Source organism: Schistocerca nitens, chromosome 1, assembly GCF_023898315.1.
Source record: "Schistocerca nitens isolate TAMUIC-IGC-003100 chromosome 1, iqSchNite1.1, whole genome shotgun sequence".
NCBI classification, from domain to species: Eukaryota; Metazoa; Arthropoda; class Insecta; order Orthoptera; family Acrididae; genus Schistocerca; species Schistocerca nitens.
In genome coordinates, this window is record NC_064614.1 from 486,779,185 (window position 1) to 486,803,700 (window position 24,516).

Sequence of the window (24,516 nt, forward strand, 5' to 3'; positions counted from 1 at the left end):
AGGTAAAACATTGATGTTGGTAGTGTGCAGCAATGTATTAAGAGATTAAAAATTGAGGTGTGTCATAATTTTCCCCCAAGCACATTACTTTACGAAGCAGACATGAAGTAACAAACTTCTAGAAATTCTTCAATGTCAGCCAACTGTTTAAAATGTAAGGAAGTTATGGTGAAATCTCAGTAGGCTACATAGTTCCCACATTAATCATTTCTCAAGATAAATGTACTTTGCATGAGCTGTGAATTGGCACATAAATGAAATACATTGCATCATTTATCAGCATATAATGTTTCTGGAGCAGTAGGTTGCGATCCTGAATAATTAAGTTTCACTACCATAATTTCAGAATACTGAAAATAATATCACAATTTTAAGGGCCCCAGTCCACTATAGCTTAATTTATAAGTGTAACAACAAAACAGTCAATTATTGATAAAATTATTTAACTGAATAGATAAAAAATGTAGTAACCAAGCGGCGGCAGAACACACACATAAAAGACTGTTGTGATTGGCAAGCTTTTCTTCAGGCAAAAGGATTGAAGGGTGAAGGAAAAGGACTGCAGAGGTCTAGGAAAAGGGGTAGATATTGGGAAAGTCGCCCAGAACCGCGGGTCATGGGAGACTTAATGTACGGGATGAGAAAGAAAGACTGATTGTCGGGGACTGCATCGGACGAGATTTGAAAACCTAAAACAGTCAGTTCTGTCGACGATGCTACAGATGATTGGCAGTCTTTACTACTTCAGCTAGCTGTGCAAAACCAGAGAGAATATCTTCCAATTCAAAGCAACACACGTAGTTAGTACCGATATGAGCCACCATCTACAGTTGGCTGCACCCTGTGTTCTTCATGGCATCTGGAAGCACCCGTTCAACATCTAGAATAACTCCTTCCGATATGCACACAGAGTGATCATTGGATTTCTTCCCCTACTTCACAGCCTTAGCCTTAAGGGGCTCCATTATACATCTTACATTGGAGCTCCCAACTTCCTGTAATCTCAGCCTCTGTGAATGCCCAGACCTTGCAGGCTGAGAAGATTCCTTTGGAACAGAGCGAGCAACTTCATCTGGCTCAGGTACTTTGTCAGCCACAGATAGCATCTGAAATTGTTCGTCAGACAAACTGGGGAGGCTCTTCCTTTGGTCCCTTCGAAATTCTTTCACTGTCGGCCACACCTTTGAACAACCTCGCACTCAGCCACAGGCAATACCTGGGCAGCCACAGTAATTGAGATTATACTGAAAACTTGAAGACATTAGTATGAAAAGGGAAGAGAAAGAAGATGAGATGGGGGATATGATGATATAAAAAGCAGTGAAAGACGTAAGTTGAAACAAGGCATCTGGAGTAGTCAATGTTACCTCAGAATTATTTAATCCTTCGAAAACATACCATGACAAAATTATTCCATCTAATATGCAAGATACACATGAGCCAGGTGAAATATCCTCAGACTTCATGAAGAATGTAATATATATGAAGACAGTAACTTGTTCTCGAAAGAACAGTTACTGTTGATGACCGTGCAGCTTTTCCCTGGAATAAATGATGACTAACTGACACCCTCAGCTGCCGACAGGTGTTGTTGTTATACCTCGATGTGGACAGCTGAAAATGTGTGCCCCGACCGGGACTCGAACCCGGGATCTCGTGCTTACATGGCAGACGCTCTATCCATCTGAGCCACCGAGGACACAGATGAATAGCGCGACTGCAGGGACTTATCCCTTGCACGCTTCCCATGAGACTCACATTCCCAACTGTCCACAATTCTACATATGTATTGTACCTTATAGACATTTGCCAACCCACTCATTACTCGCTCTCAGATCGATAGAGCGTCTGCCATGTAAGCAGGAGATCCCGGGTTCGAGTCCCGGTCGGGGCACACATTTTCAGCTGTCCACATCGAGGTATAACAACAACACCTGTCGGCAGCTGAGGTTGTCAGTTAGTCATCATTTATTCCAGGGAAAAGCTGCATGGTCATCAACAGTAACTGTTCATTCGAGAACAAGTTACTGTCTTCATATATATAGTTAAAGGCTACCCAGCCATTGACCTACGTCTGTGCGAATGCGCACAGGTTGCCCAAACTCTTACGGGAATCGCCAAAGCGTGCGCGAGTAACGAGTGGGTTGGCAAATGTCTATAAGGTACAATACATATGTAGAATTGTGGACAGTTGGGAATGTGAGTCTCATGGGAAGCGTGCAAGGGATAAGTCCCTGCAGTCGCACTATTCATCTGTGTCCTCGGTGGCTCAGATGGATAGAGCGTCTGCCATGTAAGCAGGAGATCCCGGGTTCGAGTCCCGGTCGGGGCACACATTTTCAGCTTTCCACATCGAGGTATAACAACAACACCTGTCGGCAGCTGAGGTTGTCAGTTAGTCATCAAGAATGTAATAATTCTATCTTCAAATAACACAGGTGCTGACAGGTATGAATACTGCTGAACCATTAGTTTAATAAGTCACTGATGCAAAATAGTAACTCAGAGTATGTACAGAAGACTGGAACTGTTAGAAGAAGTTGCCCTTGATGAAGATCAGTTTTGGGTTACAGAGAAATGCAGGAATACAAGAGACAGTGCTGACCCTATGACTTGCCTTATGAGGTAAATTGAAAAAAGGCAAACCTATGTTTGTAGCATTTGTTGATTTACAGAAAACTTTTGACAATGTTGGCTCAGATACACTATTTGAAATAGTGAATGTAACAGGGAAAATAGAAAGACCTAAAATTATCTTTAAATTGTATAGAAACCAACTGCAATTATGAGTTAAAGTACCTCAGGGGGAGTTTAGTAGAGAATTAGGAGGACTGTAGCCTATCCCCCCCCCCCCCTCACCCCATGTTATTCAAACTGTGCACTGACCAAGCAGTGTAGAAACCTGAGTAGAAGTTTGGAAAGGGAATTAAAGTTTGGGGAGAAGAAATGAAAACCTTGAGATTTAGTAATGATATTGTAATTCCATCAGATATAGCAAAGGACTTGACGATCAGTTGGAACTGCGACTGCTGTGTTCGGATGCAGGCTGAGTTGGCATCCCTTCGCTCCCAGCTTCAGGCAGTATTGGCTTCGGTCACACAGCTTGAGGCTGTTGCCAATGGGCATCACTGTGGGGGTCCGGACGGGAGTTTGTCGGGGACAGCCAGCTCGTCTCACGCATCCCCTGATCAGACTACGGCTGTGGCTGCCCAGGATACTGCCCACATTGAGGCTGACCCCTCACCCGTGGTAGAGTGGGAGGTCGTCTCGAGGTGTGGCAGGGGGTGAAAGACATTCTGGAGGGCTGAACGGAAGGCCTCTCCAGTTTGTCTGATGAACCGGTTTCAGGATCTGTCTCCAGCTGATACTGATCTTCGGCCGGACATGGCTGCTTGTCCTGTTCCAGAGGTTGCCCCTCACTCTGCAAGTTCCGGGCGGTTGCAGAGGGTGGGCTTACTGGTAGTTGGGAGCTCCAATGTCAGGCGCGTAATGGGGCCCCTTAGGGATATGGCTGCAAGGGATGGGAAGAAAACCAATGTGCACTGTGTGTGCATACTGGGGGGGGGGGGGGGGGGGGGCATTCCAGATGTGGATCTTTCCGGATGCCATGAAGGGTACAGAGTGCACCCATCTGCTGGTGGTCGCTCATGTCGGCACCAATGATGTGTGTCACTATGGATCGGAGGAAATCCTCTCTGGCTTCCGGCGCTATCTGATTTGGTGAAGACTGCCAGTTTCACTAGCCTGATGAAGGAGAGCTCACCGTATGCAGCATCGTCAACAGGACTGACTGCGGACCTTTGGTACAGAGCTGAGTGGAGGGTCTGAATCAGAGGCCGAGACGGTTCTGCGATCGTGTGGGCTGCAGATTCCTTGACTTGCGCAATAGGGTGGTGGAGTTTCTGGTTCTGCTGCATAGGTCAGGAGTCCACTACACCCAGCAGGGGGCTACGCGGGTAGCAGGGGTTGTGTGGCATGGACTGGGCGTTTCTTTTTAGGTTAGATGGCCTGGGGCACGTACAAAAAGGGCAACAGCCTCAAAGGGTGCGGGGCAAAGTCAGGACATGCGGGGACCAAGCAGCAATCGGTATTGTAATTGTAAACTGTTGAAGCTGCGTTGGTAAAGTACCCGAACTTCAAGCACTGATAGAAAGCACCGAAGCTGAAATCGTATAGGTATGGAAAGCTGGCTGAAGCCAGAGATAAATTCTGCCGAAATTTTTACAAAGGTGTTTAGAAAGGATAGATTGCATGCAACCGGTGGTGGTGTGTTTGTCGCAGTTAGTAGTAGTTTATCCTGTAGTGAAATAGAAGTGGATTGTTCCTGTGAATTATTATGGGTGGAGGTTACACTCAACAACCGAGCTCGGTTAATAATTGGCTCCTTTTACCGACCTCCCGACTCAGCAGCATTAGTGGCAGAACAACTGAGAGAAAATCTGGAATACATTTCACATAAATTTCCTCAGCATATTATAGTCTTAGGTGGAGATTTCAATTTACCAGATATAGACTGGGACACTCAGATGTTTAGGATGGGTGGTAGGGACAGATCATCGAGTGACATTATACTGAGTGCACTATCCGAAAATTACCTCGAGCAACTAAACATAGAACCGACTTGTGGAGATAACGTCTTTGGCCTACTGATAACAAACAGACCCAAACTTTTCGACTCTGTAAGTGCAGAACAGGGAATCAGTGATCATAAGGCCGTTGCAGCATCCCTGAATGTGGAAGTAAATAGGAATATAAAAAAAGGGAGGGAGGTTTATCTGTTTAGCAAGAGTAATAGGAGGCAGATTTAAGACTACCTAACAGATCAAAATGAAAATTTCTGTTCTGACACTGACAATGTTGAGTGTTTATGGAAAAAGTTCAAGGCAATCGTAAAATGCGTTTTAGACAGGTACGTGCCGAGTAAATCTGTGAGGGACAGGAAAAACCCATTGTGGTTCAACAACAAAGTTAGGAAACTACTGCAAAAGCAAAGAGAGCTTCACTGCAAGTTAAAACGCAGCCAAAACCTCGCAGACAAACAGAACCTAAACGATATCAAAGTTAGCACAAGAAGGGCTATGCGTGAAGTGTTCAGTGAATTCAAAAGTAAAATTCTATGTACCGACTTGACAGAAAATCCTAGGAAGTTCTGGTCTTACGTTAAGTCGATCGAAACAGCATATCCAGACACTCTGGGATGATGATGGCATTGAAACAGAGGATGACACGCGCAAATCTGGAATACTAAACACCTTTTTACAATGCTGTTTCACAGAGGAAGACCGCACTGCAGTTCCTTCTCTAAATCCTCGCACAAACGAAAAAATGTCTGACATCGAAATAAGTGTCCAAGGAATAGAAAAGCAACTGAAATCACTCAACAGAGGAAAGTCCACTGGACCTGATGGGATACCAATTCGATTCTACACAGAGTACGCGAAAGAACTTGCCCCCCCCCCCCCCCTTTCTCTAGAGGAACGGAAGGTTCCAAATGATTGGAAAAGAGCACAGTTAGTCCCAGTTTTCAAGAAGGGTTGTCGAGCAGTTGCGCAAAACTATAGGCCTATATCTCTGACATCGATCCGTTGTAGAATTTTAGAACATGTTTTTTGCTCGCGTATCATGTCATTTCTGGAAACCCAGAATCTACTCTGTAGGAATCAACATGGATTCTGGAAACAGCGATCGTGTGAGACCCAACTCGCTTTATTTGTTCATGAGACCCAGAAAATATTAGATACAGGCTCTCAGGTAGATGCTATTTTCCTTGACTTCCGGAAGGCATTCGATACAGTTACGCACTGTCGCCTGATAAACAAAGTAAGAGCTTACGGAATATCAGACCAGCTGTGTGGCTGGATTGAAGAGCTTTTAGCAAACAGAACACAGCATGTTGTTATCAATGGAGAGACGTCTACAGACGTTAAAGTAACCTCTGGCGTGCCACAGGGGAGTGTTATGGAACCATTGCTTTTCACAATATATATAAATGACCTAGTAGATAGTGTCGGAAGTTCCATGCGGCTTTTCGCGGATGATGCTGTAGTATACAGAGAAGTTGCAGCATTAGAAAATTGTAGCGAAATGCAGGAAGATCTGCAGCGGATAGGCACTTTGTGCAGGGAGTGGCAACTGACCCTTAACATAGACAAATGTAATGTATTGCAAATACATAGAAAGAAGGATCCTTTATTGTATGATTATATGATAGCGGAACAAACACTGGTAGCAGTTACTTCCGTAAAATATCTGGGAGTATGTGTAAAAACGATTTGAAGTGGAATGATCATATAAAATTAACTGTTGGTAAGGCAGGTGCCAGGTTGAGATTCATTGGGAGAGTCCTTAGAAAATGTAGTCCATCAACAAAGGGGGTGGCTTACAAAACACTCGTTCAACCTATACTTGAGTATTTCTTATCAGTGTGGTATCCGTACCAGGTCGGGTTGACAGAGGAGATAGAGAAGATCCAAAGAAGAGCGGTGCATTTCGTCACAGGGTTATTTGGTAAGCGTGATAGTGTTACGGAGATGTTTAGCAAACTCAAGTGGCAGACTCTGCAAGAGAGGCACTCTGCATTGCGGTGTAGCTTGCTGTCCAGGTTTCGAAAGGGTGCCTTTCTGGATGAGGTACTGAATATATTGCTTCCCCCTACTTACACCTCCAGAGGAGATCACGAATGTAAAATTAGTGAGATTCGAGCGCGCACGGAGGCTTTCCGGCTGTCGTTCTTCCCGCGAACCATACGCGACTGGAACAGGAAAGGGAGGTAATGACAGTGGAACGTAAAATGCCCTCCGCCACACACCACTGGGTGGCTTGCGGAGTATAAATGTAGGTGTAGATGAATGGAATGGATAGTCTTGAAAACAGAACAGAAGATGAGTATCTCCAAAGTAAAACAAGGGTAATGGAATGTACTCAAATTAAATCAGATATGCTGAGGGAATTTTACTAGGAAATGAGACACTAAATGTAGTAGATGAGTTTTGTTATTTGGGCTTCAAAATAATTGATAATGACCAAAGAAGAGAGGATATAAAACAAAGCCTAGCAATAACAGTAAATGGGGGGACCTGGCGGAAATTTGTTAACATCAAATATAAATTTCAGAGTTAGGATGTCTTTTCTGAAGATATTTGCCAGGAAGTGAAAAATGGTTAATAAGCAGTCCAAAATATGTTTTTGAAATGTAATGCTACAGAAGGATGCTGAAGTTTAAACAGGTAGATCACATTACTATTGAGGTGGTACTGAATCAAACTGCGGAGAAAATAAATTTGTAGTACGACTTCACTAAACAAAGGGACTGGCAGACATGACACATACTGAGGAATAATCAGTTTGGTAATGAAGGGAACTATGGGGATGAGGGAAACAACTGACTACTATAAGCAGGTTCAAGTGTTACACAGACAAGAAGAAGCTTACATAGGAAAGATGAGTGTGGAAGCAGCATCAAACCAGCCACCCAACTGAAGACCCCAACAATAGTCAGAATCACTGCCTGTACTTACAGCTATCATCACACAATCTCCTTTACGAAGAAACTTTCCCAAATAGCATATATCAGAGATTGTATAACTGAGTCGTGCAAATGCACTGGGAATTTAGTGGCGGGGAACATGGTATTTATCATCCGATGACTTTTTGAATTTTGAAGTTTTTTTTATAGTTATCTTGAGAATAACATTGTCAATTTAATACCGTACAAAATCCACCATTAAAAATTAATTTATACTTACTTTGGGGCAAGGCGTATTGCTCCGAAAACAGCTCCCCCCACACACATAGGTAATTTGTTTTGTATTGCTTCTATCCACTTTACTGTCACTTCACCTGAAATATGTATAAAGAAAGGTTCATGTTATAGTGGAGATGAACACAGAAACAGGATTATTGATAGGGAAGGAAGTAAAGGTAACCAGATATGTTGAGGATGTATTGTTCAGTGAACAGTACTCACTCGAACTTGGGACCTTAGTCCCAGTCTGGCACCCAGTTTTAATCTGCCAGGTAGTTTCATACCAGTGCACATTCTGTTGCAGAGTGAAAATCCTCATTCTGGGAACAGTACTCACTATATAAACAAGGAAGCAATGGCCCATACTTGTTCTTACTTCAGCTTTGCCTGTGCTGTTTAAACAATGAATCCACTTTCCCTTCAAGTTTTGCCTCAGGTTTTCAAGACAAGATTTTTAATTGTGCTTTCTAGAGCATTTCAGTCCTGAAGTCAACAATTCAGTACTCACTGGACACTCATCCTCCTCTTGAGAATATATTCATATTTTCCCATTCACACGACACTCCTCTTTCAACAATCGAACAAATCACAATGCAGTGGTGTTCTATGCGGACACCATGAGTTTTACTGACTATTTATCCAGGAGCTACTTATATTACACTTGCAGAAAGTATCTAATCTGCAGTACTTGTTTGAACATGCTTAAATTCATTTGACCAGAAGTAAATTATCTTGAGTGCTGCTGGAGTGTTTCGATCAACTTCCTCCACTGACCATGTATGAGAACTCTGACCCACTTTCTTAAAAAACAAGTATTTATCACTTAACAACAGGAAGGAAAAGGAAGATAAGTGTTTAACATCAAGTCAATAATAAGGTCATTATAGAGGGAAAACAAGCTCAGATTGGACAGGGAAATCATATTCTTGTCAATTTCTTGTGTGATTTAGGGAAATCATGGAAAACCTAAACAGGGAGGGGGTTTTGAACTCCCAAATGTGAGTCCAGTGTCTTACCGACAAACTCATCTTACTCAGTCCCAATGCAACTGTCATATATATCCATTTCAACCAATATCACTAAAGATATCTGCCAATATGTAACTCCTTGTTTCACCTATTTCAATAAATAATGTTGCAATGCTTCTGCTTAGTGACAACTGCACTAGAATGAATCTTTTACACTGCACTGGACATGCACTTTCATTTAAACTTTTTGTCAGATTAAAACTATGTGATGATCAAAACTCAGATCTAGAACCTTAGTTTTTGCGGGCAATGCCCTTACTGACAGAACTTCCTATACACGACTCAGGACCCGTCTTCATAACTTCCATACTGCCAGTACCACTATCCTACCTTCCAACACAGAGGCCCTCACATATATTCTGTTCAGCTAGAATTCCTGAAAGAAAGGCAATGTAATACACCCATTGTGCATAAACACAAAGCTTATGACAGTCATTATACAACAGTGTTGCCAATGAAATGGTATTTCAATGAAAGCCATCTAAATGTGTTACAAAGTCTGTGATAATGGAATTTAACACCAGGAAACATATTATGCATATGCAATGATTTTGAAAAAGAAAAAATTGGATAACATTCTTGCGAATCACAATTACATGTAGATTCCTCACTATGTAACCTGTCTAAAATCATATCTCTCATAAACATGATTATCAAACACTGTGAGGATATATAAGTGCTAAAAATTGCATATCAGGCATTGTTGTTATCAAATTTAAGCTATGCAGTAGAAATATCAAGTGCAACAATAGAAGCAAATGTAAACACATTACTAACACTGCAAAAAAAGCTGACATAATTGTGGTGCAAAACCCAGTCATATATGTAACTTGTTTCCTGAATTCGGAGTGCTCGCTACTGTTAAGTTTATATATTTTAAAAGTAATATTGCTTCCACAAACAATAAAACCAAATTTAAAGTGTTACCTACACCAACAATAGACCAGACTAAAAACAAAACACTGTACAAACACCTGAATAGCATTATACAAAAAACTATGGTATGCTGGGCTGAAGTTTGCAAATGTGCTACCTAGAAATCTCACAATTGTGACTGTGATTGTGATTTGCATTTGTTCCATAAATTACATTTATTACAGCTTTGTACTTGTAACATAGGGCACCCTATTACCAAATTAAAAGGTCATCATAAACAAATTCTAACAGAAGATCCATTTTATTCACTAGTAAGAGCTCTTTCTTGTCATGCAAAATAAACCGAAATTTTATTTTTGCAGGTTTCGGTTTCATATTATCAAGTAATCCAGAATTCTTTTTCATTACTGAGGAAGCAGCAGCTTTTTTCTAAGTAGTGACTTTCGTTCCAATTACTAAGTTAAATTTAGTTATAATAACAAACAGCATTAAACAATACAGTAATAGTTTATACTTAATACAGTGTAGAGATAAAGTTTCTGAGGGTTGTGTCTCTTTTGGTAACATACCCCTACAGTTCTTCTTGATGGGATCTACAGGCCACACTGAATGAATGAAAAATAGAACAGAAATAATTTAGGAGTAAGTGCAACAACTCACTGCATTATAGAGGAGTTGAGTTACCGACAGGCACATGAGCAAGACTGAAAACTTCACTAGCTTTCAAACGAATCCTTTTTTGAATTGTTTACACCTTAACACCTCTACATTCTGCTGAGTTCTTGCCTTTACTCCTAAATTATTTACATTCTGCCAGAATTTTCCATACCATAAAAATAGAATAAATGTTTTTCAGGCATATGCAATAAACAATAAATGCATATTACAAATGGAGAACAATATAAAGAATGGGATGTAGCACACTAACATGACACTGCCATAAATAAAACATTGGAACTTTAATTAACAGTTTCAGTTTTCACAATATAGTCCATAATGGATGTACACTGCTTGCTATTAAAATTACTACACCAATAAGAAATGCAGATGATAAATGGGTATTCATTGGACAAATATATTATACTAGAACTGACATGTGATTACATTTTCACGCAATTTGGGTGCATAGATCCTGAGAAATCAGTACCCACAACAACCACTAAAAGGTTTCAGATAGATTATATAATGGTAAGACAGAGATTTAGGAACCAGATTTTAAAATGTAAGACATTTCCAGGGACAGATGTGGACTCTGACCACAATCTATTGGTTATGAACTGTAGATTAAAACTGAAGAAACTGCAAAAAGCTGGGAATTAAAGGAGATGGGACCTGGATAAACTGAAAGAACCAGAGGTTGTGCAGAGTTTCAGGGAGAGCATAAGAGAACAATTGACGGGAATGGGGGAAAGAAATACAGTAGAAGAAGAATGGGTAGCTCTGAGGGATGAAGTAGTGAAGGCAGCAGTGGATCAAGTAGGTAAAAAGACGAGGGCTAATAGAAATCCTTGGGTAACAGAAGAAATATTGAATTTAATTGATGAAAGGAGAAAATATAAAAATGCAGTAAATGAAGCAGGCAAAAAGGAATACAAACGTCTCAAAAATGAGATCGACAGGAAGTGCAAAATGGCTAAGCAGGGATGGCTAGAGGACAAATGTAAGGATGTAGAGGCTTGTCTCACTAGGGATAAGATAGATACTGCCTACAGGAAAATTAAAGAGACCTTTGGAGAAAAGAGAACCACTTGTATGAATATCAAGAGCTCAGATAGAAACCCAGTTCTAAGCAAAGAAGGGAAAGCAGAAAGGTGGAAGGAGTATATAGAGGGTCTACACAGGGGCGATGTTCTTGAGGACAATATTATGGAAATGGAATAGGAGGTAGATGAAGATGAAATGGGAGATATCATACTGCTTGAAGAGTTTGACAGAGCACTGAAAGACCTAAGTCGAAACAAGGCCCCGGGAGTAGACAACATTCCATTAGAACTACTGACAGCCTTGGCAGAGCCAGGCCTAACAAAACTCTACCATCTGGTGAGCAAGATGTATGAGACAGGCGAAATTGCCTGACTTCAAGAAGAATATAGTAATTCCAATACCAAAGAAAGCAGGTGTTGACAGATATGAAAATTACCGAACTATCAGTTTAATAAGTCACAGCTCCAAAATACTAACATCAACAACAGCAAAACGAGGATAATGGAATGTAGTCGAATTAAATCGGGTGATGCTGAGGGAATTAGATAAGGAAATGAGACACTTAAATTAGTAAATGAGTTTTGCTATTTGGGGAGCAAAATAACTGATGATGGTCGAAGTAGAGAGGATATAAAATGTAGACTGGCAATGGCAAGGAAAGCGTTTCTGAAGAAGAGAAATTTGTTAACATCGAGTATTGATTTAAGTGTCAGGAAGTAGTTTCTGAAAGTATTTGTATGGAGTGTAGCCATGTATGGAAGTGAAACATGGACAATATATAGTTTAGACAATAAGGGAATAGAAGCTTTCGAAATGTAGTGCTAAAAAAGAATGCTGAAGATTAGATGGGTAGAGCACGTAACTAATGAGGAGGTATTGAATAGAATTGCGGAGAAGAGGAGTTTGTGGCACAACTTGACTAGAAGAAGGGATCGGTTGGTAGGACATGTTCTGAGGCATCAAGGGATCACCAATTTGGTACTGGAGGGCAGCGTGGAAGGTAAAAATTGTAGAGGGAGACCAAGAGATGAATACACTAAGCAGATTCAGAAGGATGTAGGCTGCAGTAGGTACTGGGAGATGAAGAAGCTTGCACAGGATGGAGTAGCATGGAGAGCTGCATCAAACCAGTCTCAGGACTGAAGATCACAACAACAACAACCACCTCTGGCCGTAATAACGGCCTTGATATGCCTGGGAATTGAGTCAAACAGAGCTAGGATGGCGTGTACAGGTACAGCTGCCCATGCAGCTTCAACACCATACCACAGTTCATCAAGAGTAGTGACTGGCATATTGTGACGAGCCAGTTGCTCGGCCACCATTGACCAGACATTTTCAATTGGTGAGAGATCTGGAGAATGTGCTGGCCAGGGCAGCAGTCAATCATTTTCTGTATCCAGAAAGGCCCGTACAGGACCTGCAACATGCGGTCGTGCATTATCCTGCTGAAATGTAGGGTTTCGCACGGATCGAATGAAGGGTAGAGCCACAGGTCGTAACACATCTGAAATGTAACGTCCACTGTTCAAAGTGCCGTCAATGCGAACAAGAGGTGATCGAGACGTGCAACCAATGGCACCCCATACCATCACGCCGGGTGATACGCCAGTATGGCGATGACGAATACACCCTTCCAATGTGCGTTCATTGCGATGTCGCCAAACACGGATGCGACCATCATGATGCTGTAAACAGAACCTAGATTCATCCGAAAAAATGACGTTTTGCCATTCGTGCACCCAGGTTCATCGTTGAGTACACCATTGCAGGTGCTCCTGTCTGTGATGCAGCGTCGAGGGTAACTGCAGCCATGGTCTCCGAGCTGATAGTCCATGCTGCTGCAAACATCTTCGAACTGTTCGTGCAGATGGTTGTTGTCTTGCAAACATCCCCATCTGTTGACTCAGGGATCGAGACGTGGCTGCACGATCCGTTACAGCCATGCAGATAAGATGCCTGTCATCTCGACTGCTAGTGATACAAGGCCGTTGGGATCCAGCATGGCGTTCCGTATTACCCTCCTGAACCCACCGATTACATATTCTGCAAACAGTCATTGGATCTCGACCAACACGAGCAGCAAAGTTGCGATACAATAAACCGCAATCATGATAGGCTACAATCTGACCTTTATCAAAGTCAGAAACGTGATGGTACGCATTTCTCCTCCTTACACGAGGCATCACAACAACATTTCACCAGGCAATGCCCATCAACTGCTGTTTGTGTATGAGAAATCGGTTGGAAACTTTCCTCATGTCAGCATGTTGTAGGTGTCGTCACCAGCGCCAACCTTGTGTGAATGCTCTGAAAAGCTAATCATTTGCATATCACAGCATCTTCTTCCTGTCGGTTAAATTTCGCGTCTGTAGCACGTCATCTTCGTGGTGTAGCAATTTTAATGGCCAGTAGTGTAATTAATGAATAAAACATGGTTGCACTGAAGATAACTGCCATTAGTGAACACATTAGAAAAATACCGAATGATTAGTTTCAAGGAAAGGACGTTGATAGATATGATAAGCATTCAATAAGTAATGCAACACTTTTTATTCTCTGCCAATTTTGGCAGGAAAAAAAATGCAGAATTTGTTGTAGGACATCAAGGAATATTCTCCTATAGCTTCATGAAGTTCCAATAGGTGGCAGTGCTATACTTAGCCTTCAAAATGGCACCTGTAATGGAGGTGCATTCCAAGGAGAGAGCTGTGATTGAGTTTCTTTTTGCAGAAAACCAGAGCATCATAGATATTCATAGACACTTACAGAATATCTACAGAGACCTGACAGTGAACAAAAACACAGTGAGTCATTGTGTGAGGCATCTGTCATCATCACAATAAGGTCACCAAATTAATCTGATCTCCCACATGCCAGATAGTTGCACAGAGCTGTGACTCCTGAAATGTTGGAATGTGCAATCACTCTCATTCGAGGTGGTTGATGGATTACAATCAAACACCTTGCTGCATGTCTAGATGTCTCTGTCGGTAGTGCTGACACACTCGTCCACCAATTGGGATACTAAAAGATGTTTACCCGCTGGTACGTGTGCGGAGTTGCCTGCACATTACTCAGCTTATCTTCACAATTTTCTGTTGAAAATCATTACATGTGATGAAACATGGGTTCATTATATAGAACTGGAAACAAGACAGCAATCCATGGAGTAGCTCCATATCACCTCTCCTCCGAAAAAAAAGTTAAAAGCCACACCCTCAGCCAGTAAACTCATGGTGTCTATTCCGTTTCATCAAACAATTGTCAACTTTGAAGTACATTGAGGTACACTCTGGATATTGAAGAAATTATTTCAATGTGTTCATCACCACAAAAATGCAAACAAACTGCTCCTTCTCTGTGACAATGCAAGGCCTCACACAGATCTGCGCATGTGAGAGGTGGTCAGAAAACTTCTCTGGACCTTTCTTCCTCATCCACCCTACAGCCCAGATCTCACACCTTCAGACTTCCATCTGTGTGGCCCAATGAAGGATGCACTCCATAGGAAGCAGTACGTGGATAATGGGAAGGGTACTGATGCTACAAGACATTGGCTCCAACATTGACCAGTAGAGTGGTACCCTGCAGGTATACAGGCCCTCCCAGTAAGGTGGCATAAGGCAGTCACATCAAACAGAGATTATGTTGAAAAATAGAGTTTTGTAGCCAAAAGAATGGGGAATAATATGGTGGATTGGAATCCTGAATAAAACCAACCTGCTTTCAGAAAAAAAGTGCTGCATTACTCATGGAACACCCATCATACACGTAAATAAGCAATATGCTAAACACCAAAGAAGTTAAGAGAAGAAAATAAAATGCTTCTTCTTCTTCTTCTTCTTCACGGATGGATCACTTAGGACCACGCGTAATCAACATTTGTTGGCCTTCCTTTTCGCCCAGTATTCCTTCATAAACAACGAATGGGCTAGCTTTCGTGGCGTAGACCATGTATGTCGGTTAGTTTTTCTCTCTTCTTCCTCAAAACCCCGTGTGTTTGTGATTTTTCTGATTTCATTTCTATCATGTAGATTTGGAGACCCTAATTCTCTCAGGTCTTTTTCCGTCTGTTTGTACCAGTTCGGTCTTGTAGTTTTGTTCTTTAAAAATGTATGGATTTTGTACGTTAACCTGTTTGAGTCCATTCTTTCTAAGTGCCCCATGAATTGGATTCTTCTCATGTGCATTGTGTCTGTTATTTTGGAGATATTTCTGCATTGGGTTTTGGATAATGTACCCCATCTTTAGTTCTTGGTCCTAGGATTTTCCTCATTATCTTACGTTCTTTCACTTCTAATTCCTCTTTTAGTGTACTGTGTTGAAGGTTTAGTGTCTCAGATGCGTAGAGAGCTTCAGGTGTAATTACTGTTGTATAGTGTCGTATTTTGCAGTTCCACAAGAGACTCTTTTTGTTGTAAATGTGTTTTGTTAACCGAAACGCCATCTCCATTTTCTGGACTCTTGATCTGACAGATTTCTTTTCATTACAATTTTCTGCAATCCATTCACCTAAATATTTAAATTCTTTTACTCGCGAGATGTAGTTATTACCAATTTTGAGATCAGAAGGTGCATCTTTGATGTCAGTCATAAATTTTGTTTTTTCAAATGAAATTTGTAATCCTATTTTAGCTGCCTGTTCTTGTAATAATTGTAGCTGTTTCTGTGCATCGGTAATGTCTTGTGCGATCAGTGCCATGTCATCAGCAAATGCTAAACAGTCTAATTCTATGCCCTTATGTCTTGGTCCCAGTCTGTGTGCTGGTGCACCTGCTTTTCTCCATTCTCTAACAACTTTTTCAAGAGCACAATTGAAGAGCACTGGGGACAGTACATCCCCTTGTCATACTCCAGTGTCTATTTCAAATTCTGTGCTCAATTCTCCCATAAATTTTACTTTGGATTTGGTCTCTGTGAGTGTTTCTTTTATGATGTTTGTTGTCTTTTGATCTAGTCCAAATTCTGCTAATACTTCAAAAAGGGATTCTCGGTCTATACTGTCATATGATTTTTTAAAGTCAACAAACGTGATGACATAACTTTTGTTTGAAGTACTATGTAAGTATTTGATTGAGTTTTTCAAGTTAATGATTTGTTCTACGCATGATCGACCTTTTCTGAACCCACCTTGGTATTCGCCTTGTTTTGAATCCAGCTGAGGTTCTGCGCGGTTTAGTAAGGCTTTAGACAGAATTTTGTATGTTATTGACAATAAAGAGATTCCAAGATAGTTGTTGGGGTCTGTTTTACTTCCTTTTTTGTACAGAGGATGTATGATTGCAGTCTTCCAATCTGTGGGGATTTTTTCAGTTTTCCAGATTTCATGTATAATTTCTTCGAGTTTTGCAATAAGATTTTCTCCTGCATTTTTCCATAATTCTGCGATGATTTGGTCTTCTCCTGATGCTTTGTTATTTTTCAGTGACTGAATTATCTCCTTAATCTCTTGTAAACTTGGTGGCTTTGAGTCTGGGTTTCGTTGTGTACGATGGAACTCAAATTTTTCTGCAGGCTTTTCACAATGCAGTAATTTAGAAAAGTATTTTGGAAGAATTTCACAGTTTTCGGTGTTGGTATGAGCAATTTCCCCATGGTCATTTTTGAACTAGAGTGATGGAGGAGAGTACTTTGTTAATTTTTGTATGAATACTCTGTAGAAATTTCGGGAATTGTTTTTCTTGAAATCATTCTCTATGTCTTGCAATTTTTTGTCTTTGTGTTGTTTACGGACTGTTCGTATTGCTTTTGTGACTGTTTTCCTGGTATCTTTGAGATCTTCCAGGGTCTTTTGATTTTTGTTGCACAACCAATTTCGCCACGCCTGTTGTCTGAGATTTATCAGTTGGTCACACTCATCTGTCCACCATGGGTGTTTACGTGTTCTTGTTTGCGGTGCTACAGTCTCAGCTGCATTATTATAGAAACAAACTAATTAAGAGAACAAATAAATGTAGAAACATAGAATGAAGAGGTGGGTAAACATAGAATGTAGTAACACTGTTCACGTTACGTCGCACTTCACTTAGCGTAGACCGGGACTGTGTCCTAGGCATGCCCGATGTTAACTGACTGGGCACGGTCCGTGCTGCCGGAGTTGTTGTTGTTGTTGTTCTTGTTGTTACGCCGGCAGAGGTCGCGTCCGAATTCTCGCGTGCCCTCTGGTGGACGGGACTCTACTTGCGGCAACCACCACCCGTGACGCGCCGTGCCAATGTGCGCCTCCCGCGATCTTTCTGGTGGCTACTACACTCCTCCTCCTTCGGGGGGTGAAGCCACTGTGATCCACTGCGTCGGAAGGTGGAGCGTCGGGCAGGAGCGATGACCTCCGCATCCATTGGATGGCCGGAGTCGAGGGGATCTGCCAACCCTCGAGCCGGAACCTTCGAATACGGCCGGAAGTGACCCACACGAAGAGGCCCCCGTCATCCCACAACCGGAGCTCGGGACAGAACGGGTGACAAGCTGTCGAACTCCGGATCCTGTTCCACCTCGGGAGGGGCAAGACCCAGTGGCGGGGACGAAGGGGAAGGGACGACCACAGGTGAACTAGCCCCCTAAGAAACCGGGCCTGCTAGGGGGGGCGGCTCTCGCTGGGGCATCTCGAATGATGTCGATGTCGATGCCGGTGCTGGAGCTACTGGAGGCTGCCAAGGCTGAGAACCATCGCAGTGCGGCAGAGTCACAGCGGGGAGAGGAGGTAACGTCCCCTGTGAAACCAATACAGGTGCCGGCAATGGGGAAGCCGGTGTCCGAGAGGTCGGAGGGTGGGTGCCCGAACGTGGACGTAGCTGATTTTGGTGACGACGTACCACCCGATCCCCCACCTGCAAGGTATAGAGCTGGCGGCCATTTCGGCGCAGGACCACCCCCGGTATCCAACGTGGATTGCGACCAAACCCACGGGCCCAGACCGACATACCCAGTGGAAAGCCAGGTACTCTGTTTTGTGAAGACTGGCGAGGACCAGGCCGGAGGAGGTGCAGCAGAGTCCTAGGTTGACGCCCATGGAGGAGCTCTGCGGGGCTGCGTTCGCCCATTGGTGTGGTCCGGTATGCCGTCAAGAAAAACGTCAAGGCTTCCTCTGCAGGAAATTCGTGCACATACTTTTTCATCTGCGTCTTAAATGTGCGCACCATGCGTTCGGCTTCCCCATTCGATTGTGGATGGAAGGGGGGAGAGCAAACGTGCCGAATACCGAAGCACCTACAAAAATCCTGGAAGGTCTGCGAAATAAACTGCGGTCCATTGTCTGAGACCAGGGTGATTGGCAGACCTTCCACAGAAAAGATTTTTGCTAGTGCCTGGATTGCAACTTCTGAAGTGGTTGAGGAGCAGCGAACCACATGTGGGAATCGGGAATAAGCATCAATGACAATGAGCCAAAAGCCATTGAGAAACGGGCCCGCAAAATCGATGTGAACACGTTCCCATGCTTGGGTTGCCGGCGGCCATGAAGAGAAAGCTGCCCTGGGAGATGCTTGTTGGCTCGCACACTGGGAACAGGCGGCCACCAAGTTCTCAATTTCTCTGTCAATACCGGGCCAGTACACATGTCTGCGAGCCAAGGTTTTAGTACGGGAAACACCCCAGTGCCCCGCATGTAATAACGTGAGGACCTCCCTTCGTAAACCTGCAGGAACAACCACACGAGGAGCTGTATCATCGGTAGCCAGAAGGTGAACTCCTTCCAAGACCGAGAGGCGGTCTCGTATAAGAAAATAATTACGAAGAGGTTCCGAGGCCCGGCCCGGAGGGCGGGAGGACCACTCCTGCTGAATGAGGCGAACTACTTGCCGGAGAACCGGGTCAGCTGCCGTTTCCCTGGCGACTCGAGAACTAGTGATCGGGAAGCCATCAACTGCTTGGCGGGACGCCACATCCAAATGAAAACACATAATCTCCTCTTGATTGAACGTAGGATCCGGGCACACCGGAAGACGGGAAAGAGCGTCGGCGTTGGCATGCTGTCCTGTAGGGCGAAAATGAATGTCATAATGGTACTTAGAGAGGAACAAGGCCCAGCGCTGTAGTCTGTGGGCCGCCCTATCCGGAATCTGAGAGGCGGGGCCAAATAACGATATTAATGGCTTATGGTCAGTGATTAACTGAAACTTCGTGCCATACAAGAAAGGGTGAAACTTGGTAACAGCGTAGACAATGGCCAAAGCCTCGTTATCCACCTGGGAGTAATGGGCCTGCGCGGGACTAAGCGTTTTAGACGCAAATGCCAGTGGTTGCTCGGAACCATCTGCGTTGCGATGGGCCAGGACCGCCCCCACCCCATACTGCGAAGCATCTGTAGCCAGGACCAACGGCTTATGGGGATCAAAAGTAGCCAAACAAGGGGCTGAAGTGAGGAGGCCCTTTAACGAGGTGAACGCTCGCTCGCATGCAGGTGACCAATCAAAAGGAACACCCTTGTGCAGAAGGCAGTACAGGGGGTGGGCTATAGTGGAAGCCCTGGGAATGAACCGGTGGTAATAGGCTATCTTGCCTAAAAAAGCTTGTAACTCTTTCAGCGAAGTGGGCCGAGCAAGGCTGACGATACCTTGGACCAAACTTCCTAGTGGCTGGATGCCATGCCGAGATGTGGTGTAGCCCACATACTCAATGGACGGTTGGAAGAAGGTTGACTTATGCAGGTTGCAACGCAAGCCCACAGACCTGAATTTGAGAAAGAGGGTGCGAAGGTTGTGCAAGTGTTCCTTCGTGCTGCGGCCTGTGACGAATATGTCATCCAGGTAATTAATACAATGAGGGATTGTCGACGTTACATGCACAAGATAACGCTGGAATATCGCCAGGGCACTGGATATTCCAAAAGCCAACCGCTGATATTGGTAAAGGCCAAACGGGGTGTTGACGACTGCCAGCCGTTTGGAGTCCTCATCAAGTGGTATCTGATGATAAGCCTCCGACAGATCGATTTTCGAAAAATATTGGCCTCCCGCCACGGCGGAGAACAATTCATCAGCACGAGGCAAAGGATAGGTGTCCACCACCAATTGGGAATTAATGGTGGCCTTGAAATCGCCACAAAGACGTAAGTTTCCCGAGGGCTTCTTGACAATAACGAGGGGCGAAGCCCACGCACTGGAAGAAACGGGAAGAACGACCCCTAGGGCCGTCAGCCGGTCTAGCTCTTCCTTTACCTGAGGGTGGAGAGCCAAGGGGATCTGTCTCGCGCTTAGAAAACGCGGGCGAGCCGACGCCTTCAACGTTAAGTGAGCTTCAAAATCGGAAACACGCCCCAGGCCCTCCTCAAAAATATCTGGAAAGTCTGAGATCAAAGATTCCAATGAGTGATAGGGAACGTCTTCGGAGACCAACTGTATGGTGTCAGCAATAGAAAAACCGAAAGCTTGAAAGGCATCCAGGCGAAAAAGGTTAGCGGAGCTCGCATCACTGACAACAATAAAAGTAATAGGCCGAGTGACTGATTTGTAAGTCACGTCGGTAGTGAATTGACCCAGTAGGGGGATGAACTGTTTGCCATAACCGCGTAGACGCCGGTAAACTGGCGCCAGCGGGGGCGATCCAAGGTCGGAATAAGTTTGTGCATTCAACAACGAAACTGCTGCGCCCGTATCTACTTGCAGTTGTAACCGGCGTGACCGAACCGACACCTCAATAAAGAGTTTGCGTGCCGATGCGTCGGGAGCCTGGCCAGATGAAACTTCCTGAATGTCAACGTCCACGTCCTCTGTACTTGCTTCCTTCGATTCTTTCGAGGCTGAGTGGCAAACTGTAGCAATGTGACCTTTTTTATTACATTTGCGACAAACGGCCCAACACTGGGGGCACTCTGACCGATCATGATGTATATAGCACGACGCACAAGACCGCAACAGGGGCCGGCGGCCAGAATTCTGTTTACGCGCCGTTCGGGAGCGGCCGTAACGGCCGGATTGTACCGCTCGCACGTCGTCCACCCCGGACACAGTGGACGTGGCCGCGCCGCCCTGAACCTCCGCGACGTCGCACCACGCTTCCAGCTGTTGACCTGCTGCGTGAGAGACTTCATACGATTGAGCAATGGACAGGACTTCCTCGAGGAAAAGGTCTTCTAACTGCAGGGCCCATTGCCGGACCTCCCTATCAGGGGCCAAACGAACAATGACGTCGCGTACCATAACGTGGGCATACGACTCTCGCGACTGCTCCATGACAAAATGACACTTGCGACTAAGACCGTGCAGGGTAGCGGCCCACGCCCGGTAAGACTGATGAGGCTGTTTCTTGCATTGATAGAACTCGACCCTAGCCGCCACAACATGTGTGCGGCGGCGATAATATGAAGACAGCAATGAACACAATGCGTCAAAAGACAAGGACGAGGGTTCCTGCAACGGCGCAAGCTGCCGCAAAACTTGATACAGCGAGGGAGATATCCAAGACAAGAAGAGAGCACGACATACCTCCGCATCGGCAACATGAAATGCCTGGAAATGCTGCCGAAGGTGATGTTCATATGCGTCCCAATCCTCCGCCATCTCGTCATACGGGGGAAAGGGAGGGGGGAACTGCGCCGGACAGACGGCGTGGAGAGCAACGCCGGAAGCACCTGTTTCATGGTGGCCATGAGCTCCGTCTGCTGCACCACCAAAACCCGCACCAAATCCTCCATGCCGTGGAAAAGCTGCAAACCGGAACAACGACGCAACACGCGAAAGAACGACCCTACTCGTCGCCAATTGTGTAGTAACACTGTTCACGTAACGTCGCACTTCACTTAGCGTAGACCGGGACTGAGTCCTAGGCACGCCCGATGTTAACTGACTGGGCATGGCCTGTGCTGCCGGAGTTGTTGTTGTTGTTGTTCTTGTTGTTACGCCGGCAGAGGTCGCGTCCGAATTCTCGCGTGCCCTCTGGTGGACGGGACTCTACTTGCGGCAACTACCGCCCGTGACGCGCCGTGCCAATGTGCGCCTCCCGCGATCTTTCTGGTGGCTACTACATAGAACAATTTGCAGTGAGGCATCTGAAAGTGAACTCTTGGTATTTTGCAAACAAAATAATAAACATGAAGGCTCACAAGAAAGAAACTGTATTTTTAACACATGCTGTTTCTTACACATAACAATGGTATAAGGAAAGTTTACACTCATGAACTGAAAGAAATGACATTGATTTTTAGGACATTGGACTTTAGTAATGGTAATTTAGAAGAATTTAACATGATAGTCATACCTTCACAGCCTGCAGAGATTAAACGGAGCAGTCACCATAATTGGAAGAATGTCTTTAATTAACAATGTTTAATTTAATCCTGAAATGTATGACTTACAAACATTGTGTCATATCTTATATACTCAATATCAAGACTAAGCAGCATTTAGTCTTCCCTAATCAGTTTCATGTATATCTGTATCCAAAAACTACACAGTCTTTCATACTTTTTCTTGTATTAATTTTTTTGCTGAAACTTTATATCTTTATAATCACTGTTGCCTCAATGTAGTAAATACGTGACAGTAAAAAAATGATAATAGAAATCCTGATAATAGAAATCCCTGTTTGCTTGAAAGTCAGATATTTTGTACGTGGAGTGTGTGTCTAAACACTGTTAAAAGGTATGTTGTACCCTTAGACAATCTTTTCTATTAGTGTTTCATGTTAGGAGGGAAGCTGAGATTTTTAAGTCCGCTTAAAACCTTTACACATTAATATCTGAAAGAAAACTTTAAGTGTATATATTTTTTCTGTGAATGTTTCCTGCAGCAATTTAAAATCACCTAAATTTGCTGCACTGTTACAACATCCTGATTTAGATATTCATGGTTTCCCTAATTCATTCCAGGAAAATAAATGGTTCTCTTATTTTCAATTACATATCTTGTGTAAAAGATACTGCTCCTAAAATTAAATTGAATTTTATTATTAAAATTAATAAGAAATTACCTATGTACACGTACCAAGCATGTTTGTTGGCATTCCTAGGATTGCATGAACTAGATCGTGCACCTCTCGGTACCTCTGAATAACATATGCCAATTCCACATCATCAATGAATTGAACCATTAAACGAGAGTCAGGACCAACTTTCTATAAAAAAAGAAATATAAACCATTATCACAGAAAAATTATGACAGCTGTTGGCATTTTGACATAAAAACTCATGTCTAAGTAAGATCCAAGTACTGGCACATTAATTTGATTATACTCTTCTTAACTGGTGTAAGCAGAACTAGTACATCACTGTTTAGCCTCACTTAGGTAGAAATGTAGCGTTCCAAATCAGTTACTGACAGCTGCATTTATTTGTTAGTGTATATAGCTAATAGTGGTTCATTTATGATGTATTACTGAGGTGTGCAGCTGTCTTTGTCAGTGACACAGAACAATATTTATATTGCAAATGCAAAGTATATGATTTACTTGATTAGTTCTTAATTTACACATTCCAATTTAAATTATTATTTAGATTTAGTCCTAGAAAACTGACAGATTCCACTTTTTCTTTGCCATTTTTATGGCCTATTCTAATTTCTGGGCATTTTCAGTGTTGGGGCCTGAACTGTACCATATGCATTATTGAGATGTTTAAAGAGTCAATATGTTTAGCTGGAACCATGTTTCTAAGCTATCTGAGTATTAATGATGTAGCCAGGGATCTTTTATGCTTCAAAATTTTCAATTAAAACATGAGTATCACAGGCAGACAGAAGTGATGGAAAGCTGACATTGATGGGCAAGTTTTAACAAGTAACAGAAAGAGAACAGGGTCAAGAATAAAGCAATGAGGGACTCCTTGGGCTACAGTTCACCATTCTGAAAGACAATTTCAAGAGGTAACTAATTTCTACTGTTGCATAGATACAAACTAAGCCACTGTTATACTTGTGAATAGTAAGGTGTATTATACCAAGCTGAAGGCATCAGTGAGGTCACAGAAGATTTCTGACACTTCATTATTTTTTGTAGTAAGCTATTAACCCTATTAACAAAGTTATTTGTAGAATCTACTGTGGTTTGTTTTTCCTTTGCTGCAGACTAAATTGGTTGGTCAAAATAGTCTCATGTTTTACAGTAACATTTTGTATCTGGACTGCAGAGAATGCCCATTTTTGAAAAGTGATTTAATTTTCATATATTGATATATCTGGCAACTTCTTTGAATGCAGCACCTAATTTAATAACAGTGATCTTGGATCATTA

General features: G+C 43.2%; 1 protein-coding gene across 3 annotated transcripts in view; it reads right to left on the bottom strand.

Moving 5' to 3' along the window:
- The window catches only part of LOC126252443 (ubiquinone biosynthesis protein COQ4 homolog, mitochondrial), a 128,390-nt gene that overhangs the window by 551 nt on the left and 103,323 nt on the right, over window positions 1-24,516 (bottom strand). For all 3 annotated transcript variants that reach the window (XM_049953340.1, XM_049953348.1, XM_049953355.1), the window contains exons 4-5: window positions 23,274-23,403; window positions 7,746-7,839 (exon numbers count right to left, since the gene is read on the bottom strand). In XM_049953340.1, coding sequence (XP_049809297.1) covers window positions 7,746-7,839; window positions 23,274-23,403 — 224 coding nt within the window. The remainder of the gene's footprint in view (window positions 1-7,745; window positions 7,840-23,273; window positions 23,404-24,516) is intronic.